The following is a 24169-nucleotide window of genomic DNA, read 5'->3' on the forward strand; positions in this document are numbered from 1 at the left end:
CTGTGATATAGATTTGATCTCGCGATAAGTACAGCCTTCCATCTTGCCACGTTCCAGTGCTGACAGAAAAAAAGGGAACACAACTGGGCGGTCTTAGCTCGCAGGTATCCACACGATTGAATAAGTCACGGGGCACTGCTCCGCGATTGGGTGACATTTCCCCTTCTCCCGCCCACAGCAGCTTTGACTGCACGCCATTGGTCAAATGCTCAGTCACTCAAAAGGGGGACGGGTTGCTATGGGCCTCGGTGTATGAAGGCATAGGGATTTGATTTTGCAGGGCATCAGTACCAGAATTGAGGCTGGGATTTCAGTCCGTTCATTTGTTGCAGACCGAAAAACGTCGAAGAGCTACCAATTAAAATGGCCAAGAAAAACGTAAAAGGACCAGTTAAGAAAGGTGTGTATGTTTATGTTTTTATACCCTTTCTAGAATACGTAGAATTTAGCGAAGGCCTGAAAGTTAATCAGGCGGTAAGATTGATTTTGTTGGTTTTATATTTAATGCACTCATAAACGTGAGAAATAATAACCCTATCTCGATGTATTTGTCGACTAGTTGTGCAGTATAAACTACTACTTTCGTTTTCCTGCAAATTCGCTCTACATTCCAAGCAAGTCACAACTTTCCCCCTTAACGTTCAAAGAGGGGTGTATTAAATCCCCCAATCATATTTGTGCATTTGCTAAATTATAAGAGGTGATTGCAGAACTTCTGCGAGATTTTGGTCTTGTGTTTGCGTGACCCACGAGGCCTTGTTTATCCTTCTGTTTGCTTAATTCCGACATCGGCAAATGACCTATATTTTCAGATAAATGTTTACTCATGGCTAGAGTTAAGAGTTGCCCCGGTTCGAGCTCTCGTATGTTCACGTGTCATTATTGGGAGATCGTGGGAGGGGTTACACGTGGCCTCTAGGGTCCCATGTCCCCACAGACTGTAATTAAAAAGAAAGTGCCACACTGCAAGACCCCACTGCTGGTCAACAACGTCCGGTGTTAGCAATCTGGCTGCTATTGTTGACTTTAGTTACTGCGTGGTTATTATGTAAGCGTGGCACATAACTAGTGGACTTTTGAGGGTTTATGAACCCATACAGTCAAATGTTTACACACATAGGGGTAAATTTAAAATACTAGCTTGGAGAGAATAAATCTAAAGCAAAAGCTGTGTTAAATATTACCATTAATAAATGTTAGCTGTAAACTGTAAGTTACCATATCATATTCAATATTCAATTAAATATATTTATACTACAGTAGTTATACATAGAATTGTCATTACATTATATATAATGTTAGCCAATAATTCTCTTACTCTTAGGTGTTGCGTCTTGCTAGTCAGCACTTTCTATTTATGTTCCTTAACGACAGTTCATGGTAAAGCCAATTTTGTTCATGGAAAAGCTTAATTCTTCACGTAGGCATTTTATTCATGTGTTATAATGGTGGCTATTTCAAAACAGGATATATTTTTATCTGTCATTTGAAAAAATCAGTTATGAACTGTAAATATTATTTAATCAAAATGCTAGGAAACTTTTCTCATCTGAGAGATTGTGTAAAATGCTGTGTCAGCAGTACTAAAGCATACCACCACACTTTCTTTGTGAAACCGAAGTAATGTGTTTTTTATTATGGAACAGTTTTGATGAAACCATAATCATATTGACAAGAGCCACACCCATTTAAACGTCTACTGAACTGTTAACAGTTTTATAACCACTATGCGTATATATTTGCATTCATAATGCAATGCTTTGAAAAGTAAACCAGCTGATCATAAAGTGATAAAATGGGTATTTTGATCAATTGTCAAAACCATTCCTTTCAGGAAGCTTTTCAGCCGTACAGAAAATATCTTGCAGGGTTCCAAAGAATTGGTAAAGAAACAAGTTTGTCATGATGTGCTTGCATTTTTTTAACCCAAGCATTTCACCATTGATTGTGAGATTTAGCTTAAATAAACATGCATGTGTGTGTTTGTTTTTATTTATGTATGTAATACAATGTAATTGTATTAAATTCCTAAATTGTATAATTGTATAATTATGTCGTACAAGGTTGTTTACTAGTGAAAATTGAAATGCTATTAGCATTCAAAGATTGAGCAATGCATTTAACAAGAAACATTGGTCAGTCCAGATGGAATGGCACTAATATTTATATACATAATACACAGGATATAAAATGAACTTCAAATGTATTTTAATGGATTAACAATCTTAGATATTTGAACAACTGTTTGAGTTTTGATTGCATGTTTATGCAATGTTTTATTCTGAATAAAGTTTCGGTTTGTTGGTTGTGGTATGTGCTGATAAGATCACAGAAGGGGTTAATGTCCACAGTTGGTTCCTGACCAGACAGGAACTGCTTGCTTTATGCAGTGGCGTGTGTATGTACAACCGAAGAAGAGAGGGTAGTTCAAGGCACACATTCCATGCGATGTTATGTAAGCTGGACAATGATTGTGCATGACAAAGGCATAGTTGAAGCAACAGCAAAATCTGTGCTGGACTCACAAAAGTGTTCAGTTTGAAGCTCTGTTTTTCATAAGCAGGTATAAATGGGTGGAGGGTAAGATGTTGATTAGCACACAATGGCAGCCATTTGACTATCTGTAGTTTTAGAGATGAGTTGTGTGTGTGTGTGTGTTTTTAGGGGTGTGTCTTGTTATTTCCAAACATTGCTTGCAGATTTGATCTGTCTGAAAGATTCGAATGGTGCATTAATGTTTTCACTGAGGCAAACTTTGGAGGCTTGATATTATTACATAATCATATAATTAATAATTAAACAATTTTAAGAATGATATCAGCAAATTAAAATGAGTTCTGGTGGTTAACATAATAGGACTGGTGCAATGGCTTTTGAAAATGTCATTTAATCTCATTAAAACTGGTAATTTTATTAGAATAAAATTAGGTAAGGTAATATTAATAAGGAAAAGTTACAGTTTTTACCATATTTTGATGATATAAATTGTCAACAACAATTAAAAATTATATGTAATGTATGCATATTACATAGTTTGTCAGTATGAGTTCAGATTTATTAAAAACATATATTTTAGAAAAATGAGTACTGGACGACAACAGTTAATAGATTAAATATATGTCAACTTTTTTTTTTAAGTGACCTCAAACTCTAACAGTAGTGGATATGGTTTTAACAGTGTATTTTTAGATTTGAGATGTATAATAAATAGGTTTAATAATGTAATGTGGAAATCTGATAATGCCAAATTATATGCAAATACAATATATTTTTATTGGTAAATTTAGATGTTAATCATTAAAAATGATTGTATGTGGTCAGCATATGTGTCTAACATAATTCATAAATCTGCTTCAGAAACATGGATACTTGTGTCTACAATGTCCTGTGCATTAGGTAAAAGGACCAAGTTCAATACTAGCATGTCCATATTAAATTTAGCATATTATTAGATCTTAGAAGTAATATTACACTAAACGCTAACTACAAAAACTTATTTGCCGACAGCTAGCTTTCTACAACTCTCACATGGTCACCCACTGAAGCTAAGCAGTGCTGTGCCCGGTCGGTACCTGGATGGGAGACCACATGGGAAAGCTAGGTTGCTGTCGGAAGAGGTGTTAGTGAGAGTGGGTCCTAATGCCCCAGTATATTGATGGGGACTCTATACTGCTCAGTGAGCACTGTCTTTCGGATGAGACATTTAACTGAGGCCCTGACTCTCTGTGATTGTTAAATCTCAGAATGTCCTTTGAAAAAAAGTAGGGGTTTAACCTTTGCATCCTGGCCAGATTTGCCCACTGACCTCCTAACCATCCCCTCCCTATATCATAATTGGCTTCATCACTCTGTCTCCTCTACACCAATCAGCTGGTTTGTGGTTTGCGGTCTAGCACAAGATGGCTGCTGTCACATCATCTCCGGGTGGATGCTGCACACTGGTGGTGGATGAGGGAAACCCCCCCCCCCCTATATTTAAAATATATCTTTTAAATAAAGATATATTTTGGTTTAAATTATCGAGATCAGATCTTGAGTTAAGTATTTATACAGCATTATGACTTGAGAGTATTGTTACGCTTTTATATGAGGAATCATATTTTTCATTTGAGACATTTAGAGGAAGCATGTCAAAAGATGCATCATGATCATTCAAGTATATTATGACATTTAAACTGGGAGATAATGTCAGGTTTATGCAGAGTTGTGCACTCTAGCAACACATTTGTTTTGTTTTTGGCAAATCCAACCAGAAGCTACTGTTAACCTGTTTAGCATTTCATCAAGAAACTCGGGAGACCGGTCCTTAACTCCTTGTATGGAAAATAAATAGTCACTGTGGGTTTGCCAAGATTCACATGCTCCTTTGCCTGGAGACTGAAAAAAAGAGCCATCCAAAGTTTTATTTGCATATCATTAAAACGCACATATGTGACAAAGCAGTGCATCCTCCATCGTCTGCTGCTCTTTTGTTAAGTATAGTAATTTGGGTGCCCATTTCAGCTTTCAAATGTGACTAAGAACAGCAGGATGGAGTGGGATTTGCCTCTACCCTTTCCTATGAGTGCTTGAGATTTTCTGGCTTTCAAAGGGACGATCTAAAAATAATCCATTTGCTGGTCGCGTTCCATATTAAGTTCCGGCTCAATTCACTGGGAACAAAAAGGCAGGAGTACTGCTGTTGTACAGGGGTTCGGGGTAGGTCTGGGGTGAAAGACGCTCTCTTCTTCCCCACTTAGTCTGGAGGGATGGGGGAGCCCAATGCAGAGGTCAAGGTGGTGAACGAAGAAGCTGGTATAGTATTTGGAATATATATATATTTATGACATTTAAGGAACATTAGGAGTGTGAGAGAAAGACTCAACATATGAAATTGAATGCAATCATGTTTAATAGTTCTTTTTTTAGGTTTCATTAGTGCTTATTTGATGATTTGATTGTCATTAGTGACAATTTGATGATATTTTTGGAAATTGCTGAGGGCTAAGTGAAATTTTGAATTGTGGGAAATTTGTGTTTTTATTTATTCATTTATTTATTTTTTTGAAATTATTTTCTAAGATACCTGTTAAAATGTAAAAAGAAAGTATCTGTTGTAATACTTTAGTGTTTTCTGTCTGTATATCTGTTACAAACGTTTGTATTGTGTGCGCGTGTGCATGAACCAATGTGTGGTTTGACCTAGCAGAACGTAGCGGACAAAACACCTGTTCATTCTTCCTACTAGAGCTCTAAATGTAGATATATAAATACATCACACTTCCACGAGGAGCGTCAACAGACCTCAGAATAACTGCACTCTTTTAGACTTTTGTCACCTTGCGATTATTATGAAAATCTCTACCCATTTAAGGGAACCGTTCTTTCTTCTAAACCAGAAATAATCTTGTGTGCATTTAAGACCTGATTGGTCTACACTAGATTTCTAAATAACCAAATTTCTGTTCTGTCAGAAAGCGGCCTTGAATGGAAATAGTTAACCGTACATTATTAGCAAAGGTGTAATGTTGGTCAAATGCATGGTTTGATTCTGAGCATGTGTTTCTATATGCATTTCCCCTGCTGCAATGACTTGTTCTTAATAGAATTAATTATTTAATTAGTATTTATTTCTTCCTGACATTGTGCATTTTGTCCTTCAGAGGCTAAGCCACAGCAGGCACACAAGAATGGGAAGAAGGCAGAGGTTGGAGGAGGAACCTCTTTCTTCACCTGGTTCATGGTTTTGGCTCTGCTGGGCGTCTGGACCTCTGTAGCTGTGGTCTATTTTGACCTTGTTGACTATCAAGGGGTAATCGGTGAGTTTTGTTTGTTTTCAGACTTTTCAGATCTTTTAAAAATACTCTTACATAAATATGGTATGTAATCGTTTTTGTATATCTGGCCTTAATTTGCATGCAGCCAAAGCAAAGGACTTGCGCTATAATCTTTCAGAGGTATTACAAGGTATGACATCTAAACTGGGGGTTATAATCAATCACTACTCCAAACCTCATTTCCTTGATTGAACCTTTCATCTACCATTAAATGTAGGGAAGTTAAGTGACTTGGTTTCTTTTCTTTGGTGTTATTTCCTCCCCTACTTTACTGTATGTATTGTATATTTGTATTATCATACACTTTTGATAAAACGTTTGGGGTTAGTATTAAAGGGTTAGTTCACCCAAAAATGAAAGTTACCTAATTTATTCTCCCTCATTTGGAGGCCTTCATGAGTTTTTTTGGCAACACTTTAGTTTAAGTCACATTTCACGGTATTATAAACATCATTAACTAACACTACTAGCTACAAGACACTACAAGACTAGTTAGCTGTTTATTAACAGTTAATAATGTAGAAGTTGGGTTTAGGTTTTGGGTAGGATTAGGGATGCAGAATAACTTTTATAACTACTAATGAATAGTTAAAATCTAAACAATAAGCAGGTAATAAAGCAGAAGTTTATAGTATGAATTGTGAACTAAGATAAAGTGTTACCAGTTTTTTCGTCATCTGTTGAACCAAATGAAGATACTTAGAAGAATGCTGGTTGTTGGCACCCATTGACATCCATAGTATTTTTTTCTACTACGGAAGTCAATGGGTGTCTGCAACCAGCATTTTAAAAAATACCTCCTTTTGTGTTCAGTAAAAAAAAAAACAAAGAAATTTGAACAAATGAACGGTAAATACTGGCAGAATTATTAATTTTTTAAAAGGTGAACTATCCCTTTAGGAATTTGTGTTGAAGACATTATTTTGACATTTAAAAACATTAACACGGTTACAAAAGTCAAATGATTTTTATTGATTTTTATTCATAAAAGGATCCTGAAACAGGATATTTTAATCTGTGACGAATTTTTACAATATCATTTACTGTACTTTGATCCAATAAATACTGTATATATATATATATATATATATATATATATATATATATATATATATATATATATATATATATATATATATATATATATATATTAAAAACCGACCCCAAACTGTTACAACTATCTGAAAGTATGATATAATAAATGTAATGTAAAGATTTATGCCTTTTCTTATAGAATTACTTCAAATAATATTAAGATCTATTGATTTCAAGTGTCCCAAGAGATTTTAGTATGACAGTGGATTATGCACAATGCAAATCATATGACTAAATGTGATTTATTTCACTAGGTAAACTTGTATCCTATGATGCTGATGGCGATGGAGACTTTGACGTGGAAGATGCTAAAGTACTGCTAGGCAAGTGTGCTGATTCCATTTCAATTCTTACCAGATTAGGTTCTGCATGACTGACTTTGGTTCACTTTTGTGCAGCGTAAGACTAAATAAATCAGATGATGCACATGCATGGTACTTCATGCATTTGTCATCGTTTTATTAAAATCACATGCCATTTTAGAGACTAAGAGAGGATTGGCTTTTACTGCATGAGATTTTCAGTAAGATCAGCTTGCTAATATTGCATTTCAAGGCAGAGTTTGAGAAAATAAAGCATTTTGCAGATATTATAATAAAAATAAATAAACAATTAATCAAAAACAGTCCTATTAGTCCCTCCCATGCATGTCCCTTTCCTGCTATACCTCCATCTTATGCTATAATAGCATATTTACCCTCTTTTTTATAGCACTGAATCCTTATCTACTAAACCTTGCAAACAACCTCCACCCTCTCTCTGTTCCCTTGCTCCCACACTGTTCTGTCTTTCCCTCTCTTTCTCTTTTTTTCCCTTATTTTCCCATTTGCGTAGGGCTGACCAAAGATGGCAGCAAAGAAAACTCAGACTCCCTTGAGGAAGTTCTCGATATTTTAGCAGAAGAGGGCACTGATTGGTTTCAAGGTTTCTTCACCTTCCTTTATGACGTTATGAGTCCTTTCGAAACGCTAGAGGATGAAGAAACCGAGGCAGCAGCGGAGGACGTTGCTGGCGCGTCACAGACTGAAGGGGTTCAGGGCCAAAAGACGTGCGTTATTTTAGGCCTTCAAAATCAGTAGTCACGTTTCCTACCGCAATTGTGACAGAAGCACTTTATTAGAGGAAGGACTTGATCTCTACTTGATTCTGCTCCTAACACTTGAAGAAATCCGCTGTTGGAAAGATCGCCAACAGTCACTTTGGGACCTGCGAACTCGCGAGAAGATGATGTCATTATGAACATTTTGTAAATATTGGACTTGGCTGTTTCCAGTTGCTAATATATTGACCTTAGCTGCTGTAAGTTTCACCTTTGCCGCATGCCTAAGTTCCCTTCTATCATAAACGGCAGTATGTACTTCTGTTTGAGCCTTGCGATTTAACACTGTACATATGACTACTTATGATTATCATTTTTATTTTGTTTTTAGTTTATTTTGAGAAGTTTTTATTGCACAACAATTGCATTTTGGGGTGATCTGCATCCTCAGCAACTCAGTGGAGATACATCTATTTAGTTTTTCTGTTTCCTTTTTGGTATTGCTAAGTAGTACAGAACAGACAGACTTAAAATTACGTTGTTAAGTTTCTTTTTTTTCTATTGCGACTTGCCTTTGCTCTCTTATCAACGGGTGTTTTCACCTGGTATTAACAGGCTTTTTCAGGTATCGTATCACATATAATCACCTGAGATGCTTTAAGGTTTTCACCTGGTATTGATGTGTTCAAATGTTTTGACGACATGTTTTTAGTCTTTCCCCTCTTATTTCGCCACGCTCTACATCACTTCGGCAGGACCATAATCCACGTGCTTTATTACAATTCAGTGATGTATGAATACTTTTGGTGCTTTTTCTTACAATATATCCTGAAACAATTGTGTTCGGTCAATTGGAAGAGAGTTTGTGGCTGTTCAATCATGTTGAGGGGTTGTTCACACATAATTTTAGCCAAGAGCGGGAAACGTTTTCATATGTTTTGCCTGTTCCTTTTGTGGATGTTCAGTGTAAACACCCGAAAACAAGTCTTGGAGAACGCAAGCGTTGTATGGCTGTAGGGGAGTGTAGATTAAATGCAAGCGCAAACACGCATACACAATAATGGCAAAGTATGTGGTAGTGTTGTTGCGAAGGTACTTTTTTTTTACTTTTACTCTTTACTTTTAAATTTACTTCATTACAACCAAAATCGTGTCTTAATGCACACGGTAAATTATACACACAAGTGCCAAGCTGCCAATGGAATTACTTTGCTTCTGAATACTGGCCTGGCATATGTAACAGTACTTTCGGCTGTTTTCGCAGATGTGTGTGTAAACCGGGATTATTTTCCAAACAGTCTTGTAGATGTGAAACCTTTCAATTTGCTACACCGTTGTTGTGTAAATGTAGCGTTAGAATTTGTACTACAAAAACAATCCCATAAAATGTACCTCTGGTAGTTTCTGGTAGTCTTATAATTATAGAAACCATATTTGCACTTCTATTTGGCATTGTTCAGTTGCAGTTGATTTTAATACCAGGTGAAAAGGGAGTCAACGATGTAGAGAACATTGATAGGCTTAGATATTCAGTATAAGTGTATCTCAACCTTCATGCGGTATTACCTCAATTAGCAAAGACAGGAAACTTTTACTATATAGACTGTAGACTTTTACTATAGACTGCACGTGTGTTTAGGAACTTGTAGATGAAAATAAGTTCTCTCAAGTGGCTCTGTGTAGGAACGTGTCCTGAACCCCAGCGTTCTGTAACGGTCAACAATCAGTTCCTATCTGCCAACATGCAAGTAGTGTCTGACAAGTACTTGAGAGGGCTACGAGCATTAATGAATTATCATAAGAGCAATACCTACTATCAAGTGTCATTTACAAAATTACATATTCAGTATTTATTCTTATGCGTAGAATCTAGGCATGGGCCAGTATAAGATTCTGGCTGTATGAGAACCTTGGATAAAAATGTCACGGTTTCACGGTATTGTGATTACCGCCCTAAAATAAGTTCTTTTTTAAATATCTGGGAAGAAACACAAACTTTTTTCCCTTTTGAATACAAGATATTTTATTTTGAGAAACATTTAAAATATTTGGGAGCAGTAAACATGTTATGCTAAATAATTCGCTTCTGCTCTCTTCATTGGTTTCAAAAACAGATTTCTTTACAATTTAAAATGGCATCATTGGATATCTTTTCTGATGGATATACTGTTGTCCTAAAAAAAAAACTAAAAACGTAAATAAAAAAAAACTTAAATACACCTTAGGAACGTTATAGCAAAACATTTTGGCGGTTTTAAAACCTTGACTTTTCTAAACCACGGTATACCTTGAAAACGGTTAGCGACCCATGCCTAGTAAAATCACATTTAGATTGTTAGAAATATTACTATTTTCTTTCGCTCTCACTTAAGTAATTGTACATTCAAACATACAGTACAGTTTCAGTGTTTGCTTTGGGAAATAAGCAATTCAGGCCACTTGCTTTTTAATAATTTTGTCACTGTTACCATGCTTTTCTTTTATTGTGGTTGTTTTTATTTGTGTTGATATGATTGAGACTACTCAAATGCTGTATAAATATAGCCACTAATGGAAGGTGGTGATGATGCACGTTGTAAGGATTGTGAATTGTGACGACATGCATCTGGGTTGCAAAGATTTTTCTATTAGAAAACAAATGTTTTGTTGCAGTGCATTGTGCACAATGAATCAAACAGTAGATTCAGGTCAGATGTGGGCGAATAGACTAAGTTCTTGACATCAGGGGTGTCAAAGAAATGTATAAAGAAGACCTCAAAGGCAGGACTTGCATGATGCAATTGTTCTAAATGGCAGCCACTGACTTTTAATTTGTCTCTCTCATTTACGTCAGATGAAAATTCTAAAGAAGTTTCCAAGAGGAAAGGAGGTATTTTGCACCCTTGGTCTGAGTGCATGCAGCAGACTAGCCTCTAGTGTGGTTTGGGATTTGGAAAGGTTATCGGAGTGTACTTGACTGACATGTTTTTATTTGCATGGCTGAGCTGACATCAGATATTTTAAACTGCAAAGTATATTTCTGTTTAACCAAGGAGTGTTTAACAATGAGACCTCTTGTAGTTAATATGTAAGAGCCTGCATGGACAATTATGACTTGACAAAGAACTACATGCCCATGTAAGACGTGTGTATACTTTCTCCAGGCTGTTTGCAAACAATATGAATGAACTGTGAATTTGTCATGAACATACCCTGAATACATAATCTTCTAACGTAAAATGTGGACCAGTGGTTCTCAGTTTGGTAGATAAGCATCTGAGTGACCAGAGGATGAATTATATTAGGTTTTGTTTATTTATATGGATATATATTAACTTTCCCCTCACAAAAATTCTTTAATTACAAAAAGAATAAGCTGGCCTGGGCATTTCTGATGGACCGACATCTCATTCTATATGTGCTGCATTTAAGATCTTCCTTGTTCAAAACCAGTGACCTACTGTGCCTGTTTGGGATACAATTAAAAGTGGGTCACATGCTGGACGAGAAGCACTAGATCAAATTGCATTGTGCTGTGTCATGTCTTTAAAATATGAACACAATATTTTTGTGGATCAGGGTTTTGTAGGTTTCATGAGGGTAATTTTTATTTGTTATTAATATAATTTTTTTTAAAAGACCTTCCAGTATCTTCTTGATCTAAATATTTGATACAATTTTTGTTGTCAGTTCAAATGTTTAGCAGTTTAATAGTCTCATGAAGTATTTTTAGTCAAATCAAGTTTATGCTTGGAAAACTGCTTTACAGTTATGCTAAGTGCAACAACAAATTGCAGCACGTCTCCAATTTACATCAGTCTCCACACAATGCTGCTAGATGGCGCCACATAGTCATGCAGTGCGTGTGTCACGGAATTCAAAAGCGAAAGTCATCATCTTGGATATTGGTAGCGGCTCCATGACACGCACATAATAGGACTACACATAAAAATTTTAATATATATATATATAGTGCATCCTTCACATTTATGAAAATGGGAAATGTATAACTATAATGAATTTAGTACTGCTCATTCTTAAGCACGGTGTACACTTATGGTGCTACTAGCTACGTTTCAATCTACCTATTTTTATGCGCATTTTGGATATGTGGATAAACTACGATGGAAACACTTTTACTGAACAAATTCCAGTATGCGCATTAAATAAAGGTCACGTGATTTTTGTGTTAAGAGATTATGTGGTGATAAAAATGTGTGTGAATGGACAAACCAGCTGGTTGAGCACACTGTAAACCATCTGAAAGGCTGTTTTGGTCATTCTAAAACACCATAACCGTTTCAGTATTAGGTTAGGTACTAACCCTAACCCATATTATTAATGACCTCCAGAATCAAGAGTGTCTGTGCTCCTCGTCTCATGCCTTCAAATGCCACTGCACGTTCACTGCATGTCAGGATTACCTTCTGAGGCGCAAGTCATTTATTAAATGAAGAACAGATTCACGCAGCTTCTCCTACCGCAGTAAATTCTGTTTTTACTCTGATATTTGGCGCCAGTTAGTCAGGAAGTGGCAATTTTGTTCTCTTTGACTACTTCGATGGAAACGCTTTCGCACATCTTTTATGCGATATTCCAGCTTTGCGCATAAAGTTAATTCACAGTTTTGGATGGAAACATAGCTACTGATGACGACAATGATCCTCACTGTAGAAGTTACCCTTGTGCAACACTTTAAAATGCACAAGTAAAATCATTTTCACGAAAATAATGCCATGATGATATAAATTTAAGACTAGCAACTCTAATTTAAATCCTTTTTAAGACCTTAATTTACTGAATAGTGACTTTTTATGACTTAAGATCCACAGAAACTCTGGATGTGTCTTGAGTGTTCAGCTTCTGCCCCTCGTGGTGCTTTTAAATGTAAACTTTTTTATCTTTTGATCTTGTGTTATGGTTAAACAACTAAATGAATGCTTTGTTCTACTTTGCTGACTATGTTCTGATTATAAACTAAAGAATACTCCATCAGCTCTGTTAAAGGAAGCCCATGAAATTGAGCATAAAGTCGCATGAATCTTTCACCTGAAGTATCCAGCTGGCTTAATACAACTACCAATTGTAGCCGATTTCTTTCAGTTTATTAAGAATAACAGTTTGTGTTACTTTTTATATATATAAAAAAATAATTTAATTTATACAGGACAATCAGGGGGGACTTTGAGTTAAATTAGCTGAGAACCACTGGTTTGGAGGATATCCCAACAATCTACTGATGAAATTCTGATGTAAATTGATTTGCATCATTCCAACTAATTGTGTTGTGGCTTGAGGTGTGTGTGTGTAGTGTTCGAAATTCAGTTACCATGATTACATCAAACAAAGTTTCTCCCCAGAGCTTTCCCACGCCAAAGATGTTGGTTTGAAGCTAAGGGAAGCTCTGAAACAGCAGCTCACCATCATCCATGAAAGAGTGGAGGCCAGGAAAATAGCTAAATTGGCACTAGCAGAAGTCAGAAACATCTTAGCCAAAGAAGAGGAAGAGAGGACGTTGAACCGCATCAGAGAGGAGTCTGAAGCCAAAGCTTGGGAGAGAGCTGAAGCTCGGCTGAAAGAGGAAGGAGAGAGAATAGAGAAAGAGGATGTGGAAAAGGCCATGGAAAGAATTAGAAAGGAGAAGGAGGAAAGAGAGAAAATTGCAGAAAGCGAAGAGGCAAAGAAGACCAAGAAAGTGGAAAAGGATGAGGTGAAAGAAAAGCCAGAGCTTGAAAAGAAATCTATCGAGAACACTGTCGATGAAAATGATGATGGTGGTGGTGGTAAAAAAGCTGAGAAAGATGGAAAAGGTAAAGAATCCAAGAAGGCTGCAGCTAAAAAGAAACAGTAGAGCGCTGAACGACAGATCATTTTGTCTTTTTGTGTAAAACTGGCTGATCTCAGTGCAGTCTTCTGAGACTTATTGAGGTCTAGACTTGTGAGAGATAATCAGAGAGGTGAAAATGAGTCAAATCATTGAGATTAATAACAGCAGAATCACAACAAGGTGCTAAATGCTGATTATCATCTTTAATTTATCTTAATATTTTGGTTTGAGGGTTGTATCTTGGTTTACTCTTACAAGTAGTAGTTATAGTGTGAGATCTCATGCGTTTCTGATTTTGTTCATTTACTAGTGTTACTTTACTAAAGGAGAACTTTCTTGTGTTATCAATAAATCATGTATCACTGGATTTGTTTTTATCAGAGCTTTGGAGTGTCTTTTTTTTGTTGATTGATTATAAGAACACATGTACAGTCTTTCTTTCCCACAAGAATGCTTGTGAATCTCTTCTAATACTCTATAAAGTCTTCTATAAATATTCCCTTTTCCTCTCCTGTGTTTCCCTCTTTGTCTGTTTCAAATTTCAAACACATTCCTTTGTGTCTGTAAGACAATGAACGAAAAACAAATCTTCCGTGCAAAAGTAAACCAAATGTCATCATGTGCTTAATTTATACAAATCCCTTTCAGTGTAAAGGCTCTCTACTGCATTTCATAGACCAGTGTGCTTGTTTTATGTGATTTGTGTTCTACACTTGCCTCATGAATGCACATGCACATGTAAAACCCCCAGGACTGAAAGATAAGCTCACCGTTGAGACCAGAGAAACTGTCGAGGCTGCGACTCCTGAACCTGTGGAAGCAGGTAAAGTAGAAACATACACAGGAGCTTTCTTCAATGAATGTAATCATATTGATGCACAAATGTCATTGCTAGTTAATAAAATAAGAAACTGGTTTATAATATTAATAGAAATTTTAAAAAGTAGCATTTAAATATTTGATTTGACTGCAAGGGGAGTTGGATTGTCTTGCAGGGCTTATTAAACATCAACTCTTTGTTCAATAATTTGTGTATAATATCGAAATTATTCTGATTGACACGTGAACGCTTTTGTAGCTGAAGCCAGTTATAAACAAGTCTTGCCAGTTCTTGTGTAACATGACGAGAGAAATCGCATTGACCTGTTATGAATAGCAGACATATATGACTGAACTTGTACGAATGCCTTGCTGAATAATCGTCATTCTTTCAATCCTGAAAAGCAAAAGCTGTTTCCTTCAAGCCTAATAGTTTTCTTTCTTAATCAGCTCCAGAGGCTATTGTGGAAGAAGAGATTCAAGCCTATGAAGCTGAAGAAGCAGCTCAGTCACCACCAGGTACAGCATTTGTTATGTCTTTTGAAATGATGATTTGCAATAGTTGCTATTTGTTGGCTCATAAGTGTAGTGATGTTTTGGAAAATAATCATCATTTTATATACTATAACTCAGGGGTATCCAAACTCGGTCCTGGAGGGCCCATGTCCTGCTGAGTTTAGCTCCAACTTGCTTCAACACACTTGCCTGGAAGATTCTAGTATATCTAGTAATTCGCTGGGTCAGGTGTGTTTGATTAGGGTTGGAACTAAACTCTCCAGGGCTGCGTCTAAAATTGCATACTTCCATACCATATAGTATGCTAAAGCAGTATGCGAGCAGAGTAGTATGTGCGAATTCATAGAATTCGAAAAACAGTATGCGAGAAGAACCCGGATGACCTACTACTTCTGGTGTGATTTTGAAGTGCGCATCGGATGGATGCTATGCTATCCCATGATGCACTGCGAGAGAATTAATGAATGGGAGTGAAGCGACTCAAGTGACATAGGTAGGTCAAGTGATGACAAAATGGCAGATGTAGTATGTCCGAGTTTCATTCAAGCCACTGACATTCACACTATATAGAACGTACTTATCTAACACCCTAGTTGTACGTTTAAGTTCAAATGCAGTACCTACTGAGTAGTAGGGAATTTCGGACGCAGCCCTGGACACTGGTCCTCCAGGACCAAATTTGGACACCCCTGCTGTAACTAGATCTAACCACTACATGAGCACATCAACTAAGTTCTAGGCACATAGGAACATTTTTTCCACCAATTACATAAAATATGAGGGGCTTTCGCACAGGAGGATCTTTTTCACAGTTCCCATACCTGCTGTGTTAAAATAGCCTTTTTTTCCCCACACCACAGGAACTGTGAACAATTTTATTTTTAGAAATGCTCTTGGGAAGAACTAAATTATCTTCTATTTCAGAGCAGGGTCTAATCCAGCACAATATGAACTACAGTTATGTACGTCTATAATGATTTGTCAAAACACCAGCAAAGTATTTTAATGTGTTATTTGCATTTACCGGGTTCCTTTGTCTGTCAAGCCAAGTTACCTTTATTTCTGTACAGCTTTTTACAATGTAGATTTTTGTCAAAGCAACAAGAAACAAAAAGTCACCTTGGAATGATGAGGTTCTATCTGCATTCTGAATGATTTTGAGATATTGATCTTCAAAGTTTTTGCATTCCATATAGCAAACAGTATATGTGTAACATCTGTTTTCAAAATAAAAAGTCTCAATGTAAACAACTTGTAAACAACATCTCATAATGTAAATAAATTGTCATTTAATAAGAATATGTTAATAACTAAATTTTGACAAAAATATCAGATAAAACCTTATAATGAAATGATAAAAAGCCAGCATATCAAGTAGGCAGCAGTAGTTGTAGTAGTGGTAGAATGCTAGGGTAGTTATAGTTGAGTTAAAACTGATTCAGTTTGGCTTGAAAGATGATCCACTGAAGAGCAGCTCCACCGACCCCTGTCAAGCTAGTTTGTAATGTTGTGGTTTTCTCACCTCAATAAAATGCAACACAACGAGTTTTATAGGCAATTACGTCCTCGTTTGCTATTTCAGCAGTCACATAACTTGCACAGCTACGTTCATTCTACATTACCACGTAATGCACAATAAAATCTGGCTGAGTTCAGGGTATCTTCCAATTGTTGTTTTGAATGCTGTGCTTTATCACTTGCCTAGCTTCGTGTTTTTCAACTACGTTTCTAAAGGACCACCAACACTGCGTGTTTTGGATGTCTCCTTTGTCTGTCACACCTGTTACATGTTTTTCAGTCTGAGCTAAGAAGCTGATGATCTGAATCAGATGTGTTTGGTTAAGAAGATGTGAAAAATGTGCTGAGCTGGCGGTCCTCCAGGAACGTGGTTGAGAAACATTGGTCCAGCTTATGTCACAAAGTGTTCCTAATGAGGATGTAAATGCAACAAAGAAAATGGTATCGGGTAAATCGGCTTTCAGGGATTCAAGGCCTGTGACTAGTTTCAATGACTGAATTCCTGTAATTACCCAAACCAGTTTGAAAGCTCCTATTGGCTCTGTGTTGACCTGGTATTAACATTTTCCTCATACCAGATGTAAAGGGGACCATATTTGCATTTACCCATAGAAGCACATTATATGGTTTAATAGATTGCGCTAAACATACATTTTCCCTTGCAGAACCAGAAACTGTGGAGGAGGAGCCTTTTGCTGAGGAGGAAGAACCTCTGGCAGTAGATGAAGAGCCTGTTGCTGCAGAAGAGGAAGTAGCTGAAGAGGAAGCAGAGGTTGAAGAAGACCAAGAAGTTCCTGAGGAGGAACCTGAAGTTATCGAGGAAGAGCCAGAGCTCCCAGTTGAGGACCAGACTTTTGAGGAAGCAGTGGAAGAGCTTGCGACTGAAGAAGAGGTCATAGCAGTCGAAGAAGCAGTAGAGGAAGTTGCTCCAGTAGAAGAAACGATAGAGGAAGAGGCTGCTCTGGTGGAAGAAGCTGTTGAGGAAGAGGCTGCACCAGTGGAAGAGCCAGTAGAAGTGTTTGAAGAAGTTGTACCAGTGGGAGAAGCAGTTGAGTTGGAGGAAGAGGCTGCCCCAGAAGAAAAAGAAACTGTGGAGGAAGCTGCACCGGTGGAGGAAGCAGTAGAGGAAGCTTTACCAGCAGAAGAAACCGCACCTGTAGAAGAAGCAGTTGAGGTTGAAGAAGAAGTGGTAGAGGAGGTTGTAGAAGCAGAAGAAGCTGTTGAGGAGCTTGAATCGGTCAATGAAGTTGAGGAGAATTTACCAGTAGAAGAACCAGTGGAGGATCTTGAACCAGTGGAGGAAACTGAACAAGTAGAAGAAGCAGTTGAGGAACCTGAACAGGCAGAGGAACCAGTGGAAGAAATAGTAGAAATACCTGAAGAGAGAATCGAGGAGTCAGTCCCTACAGAAGAAACTGTAACGGAAGAGGAAGTTACAGAGGAAGTAGATGAAAATGCTCAGGAAGAAGAGGAAGAACAAGACTTTACAGTGGAGGAAGCAGAGGAGGAAGTCGGGGATGAGGCAGAAAATATAGAAGAAGAGGGTAAGTTTGACAGTACAGGGGTTTCTCGTTAATCGAGGGAGTTACATTCTAAAAATAACCCACAACTGGCGAAATCGGCGAAATAGTCTTTTTACAATTATTATAGATGTTCTAAGGCTGTAAAACCCCTCACTACACACTATATACACCTTTCTCAGACAGGCATTAACATTTTCAAACGTTTCTCTCTTGTTTAAACACTCACAAAGTTAAATAAGTCCAGTATTAAAGAATGAAACCAAATATCAAAACCTGTTGTCAGGCACAAACATTCATCGCTGTCTAGAAAAGGTTCATAAATCAATACATAAGTTCCTGCCGTCACTGATCCACAAAACTAAAGCAGACTCCATCGTTAAGGCGGTCGCACACCGGATGCGCCGTGCACATGATAGTTACACACCGGGCGTGCACATTCATTCATAAATTTTTGAATGAATGGAACAAAATATTACACAATTTATAGAATGAACAGATGAATTTATTTATTTTCTTGGTTTGATGTCACAAATGTCTGTCTTGTTACAGAATATGAAGCTGCCGAGGAAGAGCAGAATGAGGAGGACATTCCAGGTTGGCCATTTAATTTTGTTTCTATGATGCGTATAAAGAGTGGGAAGACTTGCTCGTGCGAAATCCATTCAGAAATTTGTCTTGACTCAAGTAATCTATGTTCAGTGTCTAATTTGTAATTATTTCTATTTTACTTCTTTAACAGAGGATATTAACCAAACAGAAGAAGAAATTGAAGTAGAGCACACAGGTAAGTTTATTATTTTTATTAGCTACAAGTTCTCCCACCAGATCCGGGAGCCCTTTTCCCCAAAAAAGTGGAGCGTTCATTTAGGCTGCGTTTATACTGCATGGTTCAACTGACTCAAATCCGATATATTTTTATTTTTGTTAGTTTTTTTTCTCTCATGTGGCACAGATCGGATATGGCCCATGTATATGTAAGCAGGAAAAAAATCACATGGATTCCGATGTACTCAAATCAGATTCAGGCCTTGTTCATATGTGGAAATTTATCCGATATGAATCAGATCTGTGTCCTCGTGACTGCAGTGTAAGCAGGTAGATCGGATTTTTACCTGTAAATGCGAGTCGTGCGTCATTAAAAACCATATCGAATGACGTCAACTCTGACGCTTTCATTTCGGAACAGACTATAGCAGAGTCACAAACCTTAAATCTTACACACGAGGACTAAAAAACTTTTCTATAGTCACATAGCACAAGTATTTAAGCATGTTAATGAGAGAGAGAGCGAGCGTGCAACATCCGCCACGTAATCAATATAAACTATTATAAAACTGTGGCAAACATCACATGCATAAATCACGCCATAGACATTACATTAAGATGCCAACTGGTTTAAAAATGCCTAGTTTAAAAGATGGCAAAATGAGAACTTTTTTTTCCTCCTCCCCCCATTGTGCCTTTGCCGTGTAAACACAGACAATTGGATAAAGCAGGTCGCTCACCAGAAGTTCACCCATGTTAGTTCACCCAAAAATAAAAACTTTGTTATTAATGTGTTCATGTTGAGAACGCAAAATAAGATATTCGATGAAATTCGAGAGCTCCCTCATCCTACATGTACAGCAACGGTCGTAAGATGTTCAAAGTCCAGAAAAGGAACCACAAACACTGTCAAAACATTCTTTGTGACCTCAGTGGTTCAACTGTAGTCATATGAAGCTCCATGAATTTCTCATCTATTTCTTCTACGTCAGGTCAGGGTGTGTGTTTACTATGGGCAATGCAACACTTGAGTGTTGCGCTGCTGACTCAAATGGTAGTAAGTCCATAGTAAACGCGCACACCTTACCTGCTGCAGAAGATATAGGCAAACAAAATATTTTTTACAGATTTATTTGGCACACAAATGTGTTCGTAGAGCTTTGTATATTTCAAGAGTTCACACTTAGCTGATGATTGGTAATAAAGCTTGTTTGGCGTGCTGTGCCATGAGAGAGCCCTGAGCTTATGAGATCCTCGAGCCCTGGGCTCCCTCCCATTTGCAGGGTGAGAGGGGAGTTTGAGCTTGGGTAGATCTCGATGAACCTCCCCTGGCTTTTTTCTGGCTGATGACAGACATGCATGGCTGAGGAGAGGTGTACTCTCTAAGCTTGGCTTTGGTATGGATTTTGGTATGTTCGATTTACTTGGGTTGTGTGTTTTTTGGACTGTGGGAGGAGAACCTAGGGAAAACCCACGCAAGCATGGGAAGAACGAGCAAAATCCACACAGAAATTTCATATGGTTTAGTAGGGTCTTTAACCAGAGAGATTCTTATTGTGAGGCAACAGTGCTAATCACTGGGCCACCGTGCCGCCCATCTGGAAAGTAGCGGGGATTCTTCAAGATGAAGATATTGAGATAAGAAACTCTGGTTATTTATAGTGAGTTAGGAATCATCTGATTGGAGAATCAATCATGAGCTGATACGCGAGTAGCTGAGAACAATCATAAGCACGTGATCCTCTTGAAATTACTTTATAAATAAACTTCACTTGTGCCACTGAAGTCACATGGATAGTTTTGACAATGTTTTTGGTTCCTTTTTTGGACTTTGAATGTCTCATTGTTGTCTATGGACGGCCAGAGAGCTCTTGGGTCTTAAAAATCGTAATTAGTGTTAAAGATCAACGAAGGTCTCGGGGGATCAAAACAACATGAGGGCAAGTTTTGGATGAACTAACCCTTTAAATCTGGTGTTGTGCCATTTCTAAAATCACTGTAATACTTCTGTCAAAAAGAGATATTTTCCTGAACTCATAAGTTTAACATGACTGTCCCTGCCTTAAACAGTAGTTATGTTTCCATCCAAAAATGCAAATTAACTTTTGTGCAAAACTGGATTATAGCATAAAAGACGTGTGAATAGCGAACAAAAGTGTCACTTCCTGATTTACTTGCGCCAAATATCAACAGAAAAAACTGAATTTGCTGCAGTAGGAGAAGCTGCGTCAATCTTTTCTTCATCTAATAAATGACCTGCACCTCAGCAGGCAATCCTGATACGCAGTGAACGCGAGGTGGCATTTGAAGGTGTCAGACGCGGAGCACAGACGCACGCGTATAATAACGCAGCAATATAATAACGCTAATACTGAAATGATTACGGCGTTTTAGAATGACCAAATCAACTAGATGATTTACAGTGTGCTCAGCCTGCTGGTTTGTCCATTTACACACATTTTTATCATCACATGATCTCTTATCACAAATCACATGACCTTTTTTAATGCTCATACTGGAATTTGTTTGGAAAAGTGTTTCCATCTTAGTTTATGCACATCTTTTCTTACCGAATAAAAAGTTTATCCTACTCTGTTATGTGCGCAAGTTTTTTTATGCGCATTTTCAAAATGTATGCTCATCACTGCGTTTCCATCAACCGGTGCAAAATGAGCATAACAATAGGTGGATGAAAACATAGCTAGTGTCTGTTTCAAAAGCATCATTAAGTGTGTCTAATGTCAGGGATTTTTGTCTTTTGCAGAAACATAAAACACGAGGCAGTGTGTAAGATGGAGAGAGGACCAGCACCACATGGCATTCCACTGGAAGTTTGCAGCTGCCAATTCATGCCATTGAGTAAAATCAGAGAACACTCCAATTACCCTTTCATTTGCCCTGGATTTAGTTTGTTCTGAGAATCAAGCCTGTTTGTTTATTGATAATGCAGTACAAGTGTACATTTTTGTGAATGTTTTGTCAACTTTTGTTTGGTGGTTTGACTCTTAAACTTTTATTTTCCTTTTCCAAATCCCTCTTCGTTGTAATTCCAGACAGCTTGTTTTTCCTCTAACATAGATGTGAAGTAGCCATTTTCTGAACGATCGTGGATGAAAGTTTGATTACAGTGTCCTATCCTGTGTGTACAAACACCGTCATGTTGCTTTGTAGCTCGGAGATCTTCACATTTTACGTCTCTCCCTTTCTCTCTCTGGTAAATCCATTTGCTTTAATGTGAAGGTACTATGCAAAGCTGCACTGATCTTTTGCTATTTTTTTACCCTTAGGTTTTGTACTACCAATATGTATTGAGTCTACATTTCCAATGTTGCATATCAAGGACAAGTTTATGCTGGCAGGTTAACCAAGATAATTGCTACGTGAACTGTGTGTATTGGAGTGAATGGGCGTGCATGCGCATGTTTGTGTGTCAATATGAAATTTCACTTTTAACTTTATGCGAAACAATCATTTGAGCCATTTTTGATGGTGTTTTCTGTGTACGGTCAGCATTTTAGTACCTCAGTTGATATGTTCCTCAATACTGTGTGTGTGTGTGTGTGTGTATTTCAGGAAGAAGAGAACTTTTCACTTTTTTTCATATTTAAGCCATGTCAGAGTTCTACATTCAGATTTCTAGGTTTGCCCCATCATCAACGTTTTCTTTCGTGTTTTGTAGGCTCATGAACTGATAAGCTGTTTCAGGCGCTGCAGCTGCTGTGTAGTATGCATCAAAAACAGTGTTGTTTAAGGAGGTTGCCATACTACGTTATAACCGTTGAAAGATGCCCACCTAAATATGCAGCAACCTACTTTACAAAGTGTTTTATTTTTGTAGCAGAGTAAAGATTTTTACAAGTGCTTCCCCCCCCCCCCAAGTCACTTTGTACTAAAGAATTAGTCGAAATGTCACACTTATGTGTGTTGAATTGTCAGTGCATTTATTGTGACCCTTTATACTGTTGCAGGCACATCTGAAAAATACACTTTCGTATTACATTTAAGAAGTGGAAATGGGTGTTTTCTCATTTTAATATTCTGATAAGAGATTATTTTGGATTTTACTATTAATGTTGTCGACACAATGTGGCTTTCACCCTTGATGCAGAGTAAGTGTGTGGAGAACTGAAAATAGGTTCGATCTTTTGAAGGAAACCTAATTCTGGCTCCTGAATTGTTTCACTGTGGATTCAGTTTTATATATAAATATATAATGTTGTGTGTTACACTGTGGTTTTATGGGGCCTGCCAGAATAAATGTTGTTTTTGTGATAGACTTTAGGAAATGCTGCAAACCTCAACCTCTTTAGTAGTTTCATAACATATAAAAGTAGCTGCAATATTGTTTTTAGTTTATTTTTTCCTTCTTTTTCTACAACACTAGAGGGTGCTTTTAACCCCCTGACACTTTTGAAGTCAATGTGAATTTTTAAAGTGGTATTAATTTGACATAATACAATTTATTTTCTTTTATTAGGATTTTTAAGGATTTCTTTGAATTTAGAACATTTTTGGTGTAGTAAAGCAGTGAATTTTATAAAATAATAAATAAATAAGAAGTGTTATATTCTCAAAGCCATATATGAAAGGTTGGATATAGCAGCCTTTGTGTGGGTCGTGCTTTAAGGGACAGACAACGCACAACCAGCAATAACAATTTGTGAGAAGGTGTTTTTTTTTTTTTTTGTAATAGAAATCCACATATAAACAGATAATGTTTACTCAAGGCTCTCTACTCGGAGGTTTACATGAAATCCTGCTGTATAGGCTAACTCTTTTTAAGTTATTGAGGCATTGCAATTTTAGGGAGTTTTGGGTGGCCTTTCACAAATCTGTAAACAACTGTAAATGTTTGGTTTGAGCGCTGCAATAAAGGTTGGGACAACAAGCGTTGCATGCTGTTCTTCATTTTTCTTATACTTCAGGAAAAAAACCCATCTATTCTAAACATGTTAAAGGGAGGATTCAGGCCTACTGTATGTGTGGTCTTCATAAGAATAAAAAATAGATTTGTTTATATTTGCTATGGCTAATCTGGTAAAGTTAATATATATATGTATATATTTCTTAAGTGAGGGATTTTTTATCTTTATATATTTTACCCTCAATAGGACACCAATCGGATGGTAAAAACCTGACTATTATGTAGCCTATTTCGATAAGGGCAAGGTTGGCGAGTACAGCCCTGCTGAAAAAACAGCTTAAACCAGCCTAAGCTAGTTTTAGCTGGTCGACCAGCCTAGTTTTAGAGGGGGTTTTGCCATTTCCAGGC

At 37.2% G+C, this 24169-nt stretch overlaps 1 protein-coding gene across 5 annotated transcripts; it reads left to right on the forward strand.

The window, feature by feature from the left end:
* The first annotated feature begins 231 nt into the window (after positions 1–231).
* Positions 232–23786, forward strand: asph (aspartate beta-hydroxylase). Of its 5 annotated transcripts, none has more exons than XM_056476331.1 (10): positions 232–400; positions 5643–5798; positions 5902–5946; positions 7166–7234; positions 14508–14579; positions 15026–15094; positions 17281–18153; positions 18682–18726; positions 18872–18916; positions 21662–23786. In XM_056476331.1, exons 1-10 carry the CDS (start codon positions 364–366, stop codon positions 21667–21669), a joined length of 1419 nt encoding a protein of 472 aa, XP_056332306.1. In that variant the 5' UTR covers positions 232–363; the 3' UTR covers positions 21670–23786. The 5 variants fall into 5 exon arrangements, with proteins under 5 accessions (XP_056332306.1, XP_056332305.1, XP_056332303.1 ...); XM_056476330.1 differs by having other exon boundaries at positions 233–400; positions 17275–18153; XM_056476328.1 differs by lacking the exon at positions 232–400 and adding an exon at positions 4640–4794.
* Positions 23787–24169: the final 383 nt, after the last annotated feature.

Source organism: Danio aesculapii, chromosome 2 (assembly GCF_903798145.1).
Source record: "Danio aesculapii chromosome 2, fDanAes4.1, whole genome shotgun sequence".
NCBI classification, from domain to species: domain Eukaryota; kingdom Metazoa; phylum Chordata; class Actinopteri; order Cypriniformes; family Danionidae; genus Danio; species Danio aesculapii.

Coding starts and splice junctions, on each gene's coding strand:
- asph (XM_056476327.1), top strand. CDS start 4,749: ATGGGGGAGCCCAATGCAGAGGTCAAGGTGGTGAACGAAGAAGCTG. Junction 5,799..5,901: donor TGACTATCAAGGGGTAATCG/GTGAGTTTTGTT, acceptor ATTTGCATGCAG/CCAAAGCAAAGGACTTGCGC. Junction 14,580..15,025: donor TCCTGAACCTGTGGAAGCAG/GTAAAGTAGAAA, acceptor TTTCTTAATCAG/CTCCAGAGGCTATTGTGGAA.